This window comes from Silene latifolia, chromosome Y (assembly GCF_048544455.1).
Source record: "Silene latifolia isolate original U9 population chromosome Y, ASM4854445v1, whole genome shotgun sequence".
Classification (NCBI taxonomy): domain Eukaryota; kingdom Viridiplantae; phylum Streptophyta; class Magnoliopsida; order Caryophyllales; family Caryophyllaceae; genus Silene; species Silene latifolia.
The window spans coordinates 205,013,872-205,023,850 of NC_133538.1; the positions used below are offsets into that span (position 1 = coordinate 205,013,872).

General features: G+C 36.4%; 1 protein-coding gene across 1 annotated transcript; it reads left to right on the forward strand.

The window, feature by feature from the left end:
- The first annotated feature begins 8,941 nt into the window (after positions 1-8,941).
- Positions 8,942-9,565, forward strand: LOC141629914 (uncharacterized). The gene has a single exon (XM_074442831.1). It carries the CDS (start codon positions 8,942-8,944, stop codon positions 9,563-9,565), a length of 624 nt encoding a protein of 207 aa, XP_074298932.1.
- Positions 9,566-9,979: the final 414 nt, after the last annotated feature.

The following is a 9,979-nucleotide window of genomic DNA, read 5'->3' on the forward strand; positions in this document are numbered from 1 at the left end:
GTCCTTCAGATAGCCTTTCTTTAGGAGGTATGCCACTTGTTTCCTGAGTTTGATGCATTCTTCTATGGTGTGCCCGATGTCCTGATGAAAGTCACACCATCTCGTTGGATCTTTCCTGGGGTTGTCGGATTTTTTGGGCCATCTGACCGTATCTCCCAAGCTTTCCAGGCGTTTAATTAATCCTGCAGTATTTATAGAGAAGTTATATTCAGGAATAGTTGGTAGGCTAGAAAGGTTACCTTTGTGTTCTTGTGCCATGTTGACTTGGATCGTTCGGGCCCGGAATAGGGTCTTTGATCTGGGGTTGCTTCCTTTCTGGTAGGAGCTTTTTCTGTTAGTGTGTCCATAGCCTTGCTTTCCTCCGGACGAGTTTATTCTGAAGTTGAGATCTTCCTCCAATCTGACATGTTCTAAGGCGATGGATTAAACAGTGGCAAAGGTTGCGTGCTTTCTTAGTTAAGTCTCGCATAGATGTCCTTTTGTCAAGGGACTCCTTACCTGAAGGCTTCTCTGCTTTGTTTCTTCGTCACGGTGGAATGGCCACCTTCTCTTTGACAAATCTTGCCAGGAATTCTTTGAGAGATTCTTCAGGGAGTCGCTTTACTCTGAACAGGTTATTGGGTCTCTTGGCCATGTCTCTGCTGCTTGCGAATTGTTAATTGAAGGAATTGATCAATTCTGCAAAATTCTTGATACTTCCATTTGGGAGATTGATGAACCACCGCAATCTTTTGGTCGGGGTTGTACCAAAGCCTTTACACATGCGGACACTGCCCGAGTTCACCGGGTATTGAGGCGGCCAACATCTTTTGTTTGAATATGGCAACGTGATTTTGTGGATCAGAGGTCCCATCATAAGTTCTCATGGATGGGACGGTAAATTTCTTGGGGAGATCAATCTTTGCAATTTCATCTGCAAAGGGTGAATCTGCAAAGTTTGTCAATTTCTACTTGACCACGTGGTCGGCACTCCAGGTATATTTTCTATTTTTTTGTGGAGTTTTTGAATTTCCTGAAGCATAGCCATCATTATTGCTGCTTCAGTTTTGTTTGTTTCATCATTGGGAATGGTCCGGGTATCTGATAAGGTATCCTTCTCCGGAGTTCCAAAATTGGAAAAGTCAATGTTTTTGATAATGGATGAGAATGGGGTTCTGGCTCGAATGCGGTCTTGGAGCCTGAAGCCTGATTTTCCAATTTCTTTTTCAGTTAGACTCGATTCCTTAAGCCTACGATTTCTTTTGCACTGGTCGCCTTCTCTTGAATTGTCTCCAATTATTTGATTTTGGCCAGGGCAGCCGCTAATTGTTGTTCTGAGGTGAGTTCCACCATTTTTGTATGTGAATATTAAATGGAGAATGGTAAAAGGGATTTTTTTATTAAAGAACTAGATGCCCCACGGTGGGTGCCAATTGTTTTAGCAGGATTTTCTATGAATGGATCCGGCTTGATTAAAGAGTAATTTAGGTATCTAGTTCTATAAGCTTGGAAAAATATTATAAATAAATAATAAGGAAAGACTAAGTATAAAGAATATTGCTTTGTATTATCTGAATAAGCTGAGTACAATTTTGTGAATATAATCGAGTATTCGAGAAATAATCAGAGGTAAATTGTGAAATAACTAAGGAGTAATTGATCCCCCATCTTCTGTTTACAAATGCTATTTATAGTTGTACAAATGTTAACGTTGCATTAATCTTAACGTTCCCCTCCATTGTCGGAGTTGTTACCAGATTAATAGGGCACACTTCTTATTAATCCGGTTGACTCGTTCTTTTCTTTAACCAATCTTCAGCTCTTCCTCCTTATGCGTCTTGATTCATGGGAGTGATAAGGTCTTGTAGTTAGACTTGGTCTTCTTTGTGAATAGGACATGATTATTAGTTCGTACAACTGCATTTCTTGTTTATCTTCTTAATCCAGCCTGTTTGGAGGCTTTACCAGGCTAATTTGCACTTACCTTCAGGCTTTTATTCAAGGATTTAGTAGCCTTCTTATCCTGTAATACTCTTTATCTGCCAAATAGTAGTTAGAATTATCCGGTCTCTGGTTGCCTCAATCAGCCTAGTAAGGTCAGGCCAGGTTAGAGTTAGACCAGGCTAAACTGGGCCTAACAACCTTGTATCAATTCCATTCTATTTTTACTTCTTTGAACCTCATCCCATCTTAATGGTTTAAGAGAATGCTCCCACTCATTTGAATGTGTCTTTGCTTAGAGAAGCAAAATTGGATTTCATGAAGACTACTCTTCATTCGTTTGTTTTAGTCTTACAACTTTCATTGAAGTGGTTGCGATATTTTGGTCAATTTTGATTTCCAACAAATCTAGTTACCAAAATTAGAAACAATTCATTGTAAGTAGATGTGTTAGTCAAGAATCAAAAACCTGTTTGATAATGAATAACTTTTATCTATAGTCTTTACAAGAGATCCTTAGCAATGGTTCATTTGAGGTTTTAGAAGCAAACTCATATTTGTCTTTAGTTACGATGTTTTAATGGAGATTTGAATCAAAAATCGAAATGATATCGTATATAAATTGTGGTAAAGAAATAGAACAATATCATAACGGAATAATGGAAAACTTAACATTTATCGTTTTATTAATACTTGTAAATAACAAGTAAAGCATTTACATAGTGACCTCTACACAACTATGATAAATGATTTCGAGATCCAAATTCATATTAACTTGGGCACGGGGTAGCCGATGAAACCCTTATCAATATAACTCGGTGGATTAAATCTTTAATCGATTCTACTTTTAGAACTCTCGGTCGATAAAATTACATTAACATTTATCTTTAGCCCAAAACACATCAGACAAGGGCACGGGGTAGCCGATGAAACCCTTATCAATTACTTTTGTTGAGTTCAACCCAAATTTCGAATAAACGTGCCCATGATCCAAATTCACATTAACTTGGGCACGGGGTAGCCGATGAAACCCTCATCAACATGAATTCGGTGGATTAGACATTTATCACCCACTTCCCCTACGTAACAAGGTTTGTACCCCGGGGTGGCCGAGTGCACTCCCTCGCGAAATAGGTTTTCATGGTTTCTACTTTTTGGTAAGGCTAAGTCTCAATTGTTTATTTTAGCGAGAGGTCATGTCAATTTATTATCTATCACGTTTTAAGTGAACTAAAGCGGTGAACTACGATAATTGTAATTGACACGGTCGATAAACTCGATAAAAAGATAATGCATGTTTTAGTTATGGCGATTTAGCGATGCATCCAACATGTAAATAAAATGCAAAGCATAAAATAAATCCTAGTATGGCCTTCCTAAAATAGAAAATCTAATTAACTATTACATATTCGGAAACCAACTCCATTGGTCCCTTGAACTTCGGTTGAGGCACGCATCTCGAGGTAACACCGTCTTTAATGGATTTCCTTTTCGAGTGACACCGTCTCCAAGGATCTCCGGAATAAATAAATTACATAACAAATTACATAATTTCCTATTATACATTTGTAATTAAAATAAAATAAATTTATTAAATTACAAAACGGTGATACGAGATCACAATAAATTACAACCGAATCGATATTCCCATACATTTCGGGTAATACCAATTAAAACTAAGGCCATACTAAGTAAAATTACATAATTCAAAAATTACATAAAATAAAATTATGACAATCATAAATAAAATGCAGCATTATAACATGTATGAACATGCCCAATTTTATGCTAAATCGCCTTTAAGGAGCCAATATCGTATATTAATCGGTTTTTACGGATTTGCGTGATTCAACCTTTTAAAATCACAAAAAATTACATAAATTCATATTTATGCACAAGTTAATTACCCTAACCTTCTTAGGACTCAAAATTAGTCTCCACTAACAATTTGACTATAATTAACTTATATTTCTTAAAATTGTTCATTAATGGACTCAAAATTACAATAAAAATGCTATAAACTTCAAATAAATCACAACAATTTCAAATAAATTTGAAATTTGAAATTTAAACTTATGAACATTCTGGAAAAATACCATGACACTCATAATGTTCAAAAACTTAGGTTAAAATTTCGAAAAATTTATCGGAAAAACTATGTTGCTGTTTATCGGATTTATGAATTAAAATCATAAAAACATGAGAAAAATTATATACATCAAATTTTCAATTTTAGATCTGAAAAAGATAATAAAATGCAACATGTGACATTTTTCCTTAGTCATGAAGTATGTTTTAGCAATTTTTCACTAATTAAGTCACTATTTATGCTATTTTTCGTCAAAAATCCATAAATCATGCATGAAGACTTCATTATAGCCTATTATTTTACACACATCTTGTAAAATTGCATGCGACAACATACTAAATTTCTATGACCAGATTCAAAATATTTCTCATATTAACCTATTTTTCATTTAAATTCGATTTTTATCATGAAAAATCCATATTTCGAAAACCACCTGAAAATTCGAAAAATAATATATGTGAAAACATATCCAAAAACCACCTGAAAATTCGAAGTTTAGCTAATTTTCATCCAAAAATGACATTTTTATCATAAAAATCACATTTTAATGCCAATATTATATAAAATGAACAATAAAAATCCATTAATTAACCAAAATATCCTAAATACATTTTAGGATCAGAAAATTTAACATGCATAAATTATTTTCGTGATATATCATAATAACACAAATATCCAAGTTTTTATATGTTAATCGTATAACTCGGAAAAACTATAACCGATTTGCATGCAAACAACCAAAGGCTCATGATACCGCTTGTAGGAAATCTATATCTCATTATACAACATATTCATATATGTTCTAATTAATTTAGTCATAAAATTAATTACAAATCTTATGCATGCAAACAATAATAAAATTAGAGAAGAAATCGTTTTCTCACCATATGATTTCGGATATATGGGCACAAGTGAGTTCTCCTACTCACTTGTTCTTGAGCTCTCCAAATGGAAGAACAAGGATTCAAGTATAGAATCCCTCCCAAAAGCATATACCCAAGGAAAATCATAATAACCAATATTATTTAGATCTAGAAACAATATTAGTTTTACTTAAAAGATGACACAAAATAATTTTGTTCTCTCATGTATTTCGGTTTAGAGAGAATAGATGATGGAGTTTTTATTTCTCTAGGATTTTACAAACGATAGATATGAACACATTTCTTACACTAGAAAGATGTTAGGTAAAAAATGAATGAATAATGTGAGAAAACCAAATGGGTTGCTCTCTTTTAGAAAACCGGTTGGGGGGGCTTTTTGGGGAGCCTATGCATGCATTAGTTGCTCTTCTCAAAAGCTATAGGGTTGCATGGCTAGAGGTAGTCTTTTATCATTATGTTTTCCACTAATATGAAAACACAATATTAACCCAATTACCTCTCCATTTTCGGCACTTTCATTATAAAATGGATGGTCCATTTTATTTTGTCATTTGTCAATTTTGTCACATGTAACATGTTACATGACATGTCACAATGTAATGTATTTTTAACATATTAAAAATCAACATACTCATAAAATATGTCATTTACAAAATCGACTAGTAATTCGTAATTACTTGTGCCAAAAGTGTTTCCGTATTATAAACTACAACATTCTGTATTTATAATAATTTATTCATTCTGTTTCAATTGTCTCTGTAAACAATAATTTCATCTAAGTAATAAAACAATTCGATTACTTAGACCGTGTCTCATTTAATCATATTACAATAAGATACGTTAATTATACTCACAAAAACATCCGTCAATTTTAAGCAATTTAATTAACTCGTATCGGTATACGATTAATTAAATAATCAATTAAGAGTATTTCCCTATAGGTATGATCTAAGGGGATCAACTGATCACCACCGTCGCACGACAGTAATGTCAAACTCTAGTCAGCCAATCATTACCGATATGTGTGGACCAGTTGACTGTAAAATATTACATCCCACATGTATTCTTAAAATGAGATTTAAACATGTGATCATCATGATCAACAGTTGTGATCGCATTATTGTCGGAGGACACATATTCCAACACCTACGTTGAAGGAGTCTCATCATATGAAAGATTTGGAGTCCTGTATTGCCTTTCATCCTACAATGCAATCCTAGGCAGGCCTTGGATCCATAATGTCAGACCTATTCTTTCAAACTATCACCAATGCGTCAAAATCACAACAGAATGGGGAATAACAACCATCAAAGGTGAACAAAAGTCTACCTAGGAATGTTATACTGAATCATTAAAACCTTCCAAGGCAAGTAAGTCTCTCGCTTAGCAATTACAGTACCCTATCTGGAGCACTTATGTGGCAGAAACCCAAATGGAAACAGATCAGGTAGTATTAGACCCTAAGTACCCTGACAGGTATGTACTAGTAGGATCCGATGTTCCTAATAATGTCAGACCAGAACTAGTAAGTTTTCTTAAGAATAAATCTTCATGTTTTGCCTGGTCCCATTTTGATATGACTGGAATAGATGCTAGTATTATTACCCATAAACTCAATATTGACACTTGTTTTAAGCTTGTAAAGTAGAAAAGGAGAAAGTTTGCCCCTGAATGCAACACTATCATTTACGAAGAGGTGGACAAACTCTTAGACATGGGAATGATCAGGGAAGTAATGTACCCTGAATGGCTGGCTAACGTGGTCGTGTTACAAAAGAAGAATGACAAGTGGAGAGTCTGTGTAGACTAAATAGATCTTAATTAAGCCTCCCCAAAAGACCCATTCCCACTCCCTCATGTTGATGTAATGGTAGATGCTACAGCTGGGCATGAACTACTAACATTTATGGATGCCTCAAGTGGATTCAACCAGATCAAAATGCACGGAGCTGACCAGGAAAATTTTGAATTCATCATGGAAAGGGGCATATATTGCTACACAGCAATGCCCTTTGGCCTGAAAAATGTAGGGGAAACCTACCAACGCCTGGTCAACATGAAGTTCAACAACCAAATTGGTGACATAATGGAGGTCTACATTGATGACATGGTGGTCAAGTAAAAAAAGGCAGAAGATCATGTAAAGGACCTGGAAGTAGCCTTCAAAATCCTGGAAGAATTCTGCATGAAGCTCAACCCAGCCAAATGCCACTTTGGAGTGTCTTCAGGCAAATTCCTAGGATACATGGTGACAAAAAGAGGGATTGAAGCCAACCCAGAACAAATAAAAGCCATCCTGGAATTGGAACCTCCCAAGTCATTCAAAGATATCCAAAGGCTAACAAGAAGAGTTGCTGCCTTGAACAGATTCATATCTAGATCATCTGAAAGATGCAGATCCTTCTATGACCTCCTCAGGAAGAACTAATCATTCAAGTGGATGCCTGAACATGAAACAACCTTCCAAGAATTAAAAACTTACCGGGCTACCCCTCCAGTACTAGCTAAACCTAACAAAGGAGAACCCCTGACGGTTTACCTATCAGTCACTGAGACTGCAGTAAGTGGAGTCCTGACCAAGGAGGTTGAAGGCCAACAACACCCCGTCTATTATGTAAGTAAAAGTCTCCTAGATGCAGAAACAAGGTATGGACAACTTGAAAAATACGTACTTTCTTTAATTGTATCATGCACAAAACTTATACCTTACTTTGAGTGTCACCCAATAATTGTCAGGACCAACCTGCCTATCAAATCTGTCCTCAGAAAACCTGAACTTTCAGGCAGAATGGCAAAATGGTCAGTACAACTCAGTATTTATGACATTATCTTTTAACCTAGGACAACAATTAAATCCCAGGCCTTAGCAGACTTTGTGGCTGAATTTAGTCCCAGCCTAATACCTGACCTCAAAAAAGAGGTCAATCATCTAGACACCCAAAAATTAGGCCAGGAATGGACCTTACACGTACATGGAGCAACAAATATGAGAGGAACTGGCCTAGGATTAGTACTAAAATCACCACAAGCAGATTTAATAGCTCAGGCTATTAGTTGTGAATTTAAAGCACCAAACAATAAAGCTGAATATGAAGCCCTGCTAGCTGGACTCAAGGTATGTATAGATCTTGGGGTACAAAATCTCAAAGTAAAAACTGATTCACTTTTAATTTCCAATCAAGTCAAAGGAACCTACGCTGCAAAGGATTCCAAAATGATTCTTTATTTAGACTATGTAAAAAACCTTTGCAAAAAGTTTAGTTCCTTTGACATTGATCAAATACCAAGAGACTTAAACTCTCAGGCTGATGCCCTAGCTAGCCTGGGATCAAATTTCAGCCCTGCTGTATTTGGGAAGATACCTATTGTTCACCTGCTCGAACCAACCATTACAAAGCCTGACCAAATCTACTATATCAATGAGGACACAAACCCCTGGACCAAACCATACTATGACTGGTTCTTACAGAGAATCTTACCCAAAGACAGGCATGAAGTAAGGGCCCTTAGAATTAAAGCTTCCACCTATACTATTATAAATAACATCTTGTTTAAAAAGTCTCAGGCTGGACCTTACCTGCGATGCCTGGAACCTCATGAATCTAAACAAGTTATTGAGGACATACATGATAGATACTGTGGAAATCACAAAGGCGACAGAAGCCTGGCAAGCAAGGTTCTAAGGATAGGCTACTTTTGGCCGACCCTAAGGGCTGACTGCCTAGCTTACAGCTCAAAATGTGAAGCCTGCCAATTTCATTCTCCATTCATCCATCAACCATCAGTGCTACTACATTCCATTTCAGCTCCCTGGCCATTCATGAAGTGGGGAATGGACATTGTAGGCAAACTACCCCAAGCTCCTAGACAAAAAGTCTACATGTTAGCCATGACTGATTACTTTTCAAAGTGGATAGAGGCTGACTCATATAGGCAAGTCAAGGAGAAGGATGTCATATCATTCATAAACACAACATCATATGTAGATATGGCATCCCCCTCAGAAATAGTTTGTGACAATGGCACTCAGTTTGTGGGAAAAAGAATAATGGCTTTATGTGCACAATGGAATATCAATCTGGTGACCTTTACACCAGGCTATCCAAAATCCAACGGTCAGGCTGAGTCCAGCAACAAAGTGGTAATCAGCTGCCTGAAGAAAAAACTAAAGAGAAGAAAAGGCAGATGGGCTAAAGAACTCCCTTTAGTCCTCTGGGCTGATAGAACTACACCTAAAACATCCACAGGCCAGACCCCTTACTCTCTGGTCTATGCCTGCAAAGCAGTGATCCCAGCAGAAATCCATGTACCAACTACTAAAAGCAGCCTGAACACCGTGGAAGAAAACAAGCCACTACTGCAAGATAGCCTGATCCTGGCTGAAGAATTAAGAGATGCAGCCAAGATCAGAATAGCTTCCTACCAGCAAACAGTTTCCAGAAGCTACAATAAAAATGTAAACATCAGGGTATTTAAGGAAGGAGACCTAGTCCTACGTAAGGTCTTCCCAAATACAAAAGACAAGAATGCTGGAAAACTTACTCCTGCATGGGAAGGGCCTTACTTGATTGATTCAATAGTAGGGCAGGGAGTGTACAGGCTACATACCCTGGACGGAGAAATGATCCCCAGGTCCTGGAACATCTCCCACTTAAAACTATTTCATGTATAAACTTATTATCTTATGCTTCAACCAGGTAAAACTATTAACTTTATCTCTTACTTGGCAAAATTCTATGTGAGACCCCCAAGAATGAAATAATCCATGACCTTTCTATGCTTCTAATTTATGCTTTCCTGCTAATTGCAATTTTGCCTGAATACTTGTTTGTTATATTCTTACTTTACTCCTTGCCTAATATAATTACAATTTTACCATATTACTATGTTAAATCCTAAAAACTTGTTCCACGCCTTTTATATAATTATCTAGGTCATTATAATTACAGGCTTAAACAAATATTCAGGATTGAGGGCCACTCCATCCAACCTGAACAACATCTCATAAATTCTTCACAAACTTTGGCATTTTTGCCACATCTAAAAAATATACAAAAACTGAGCTCAATATAAAAAGACAGGTATG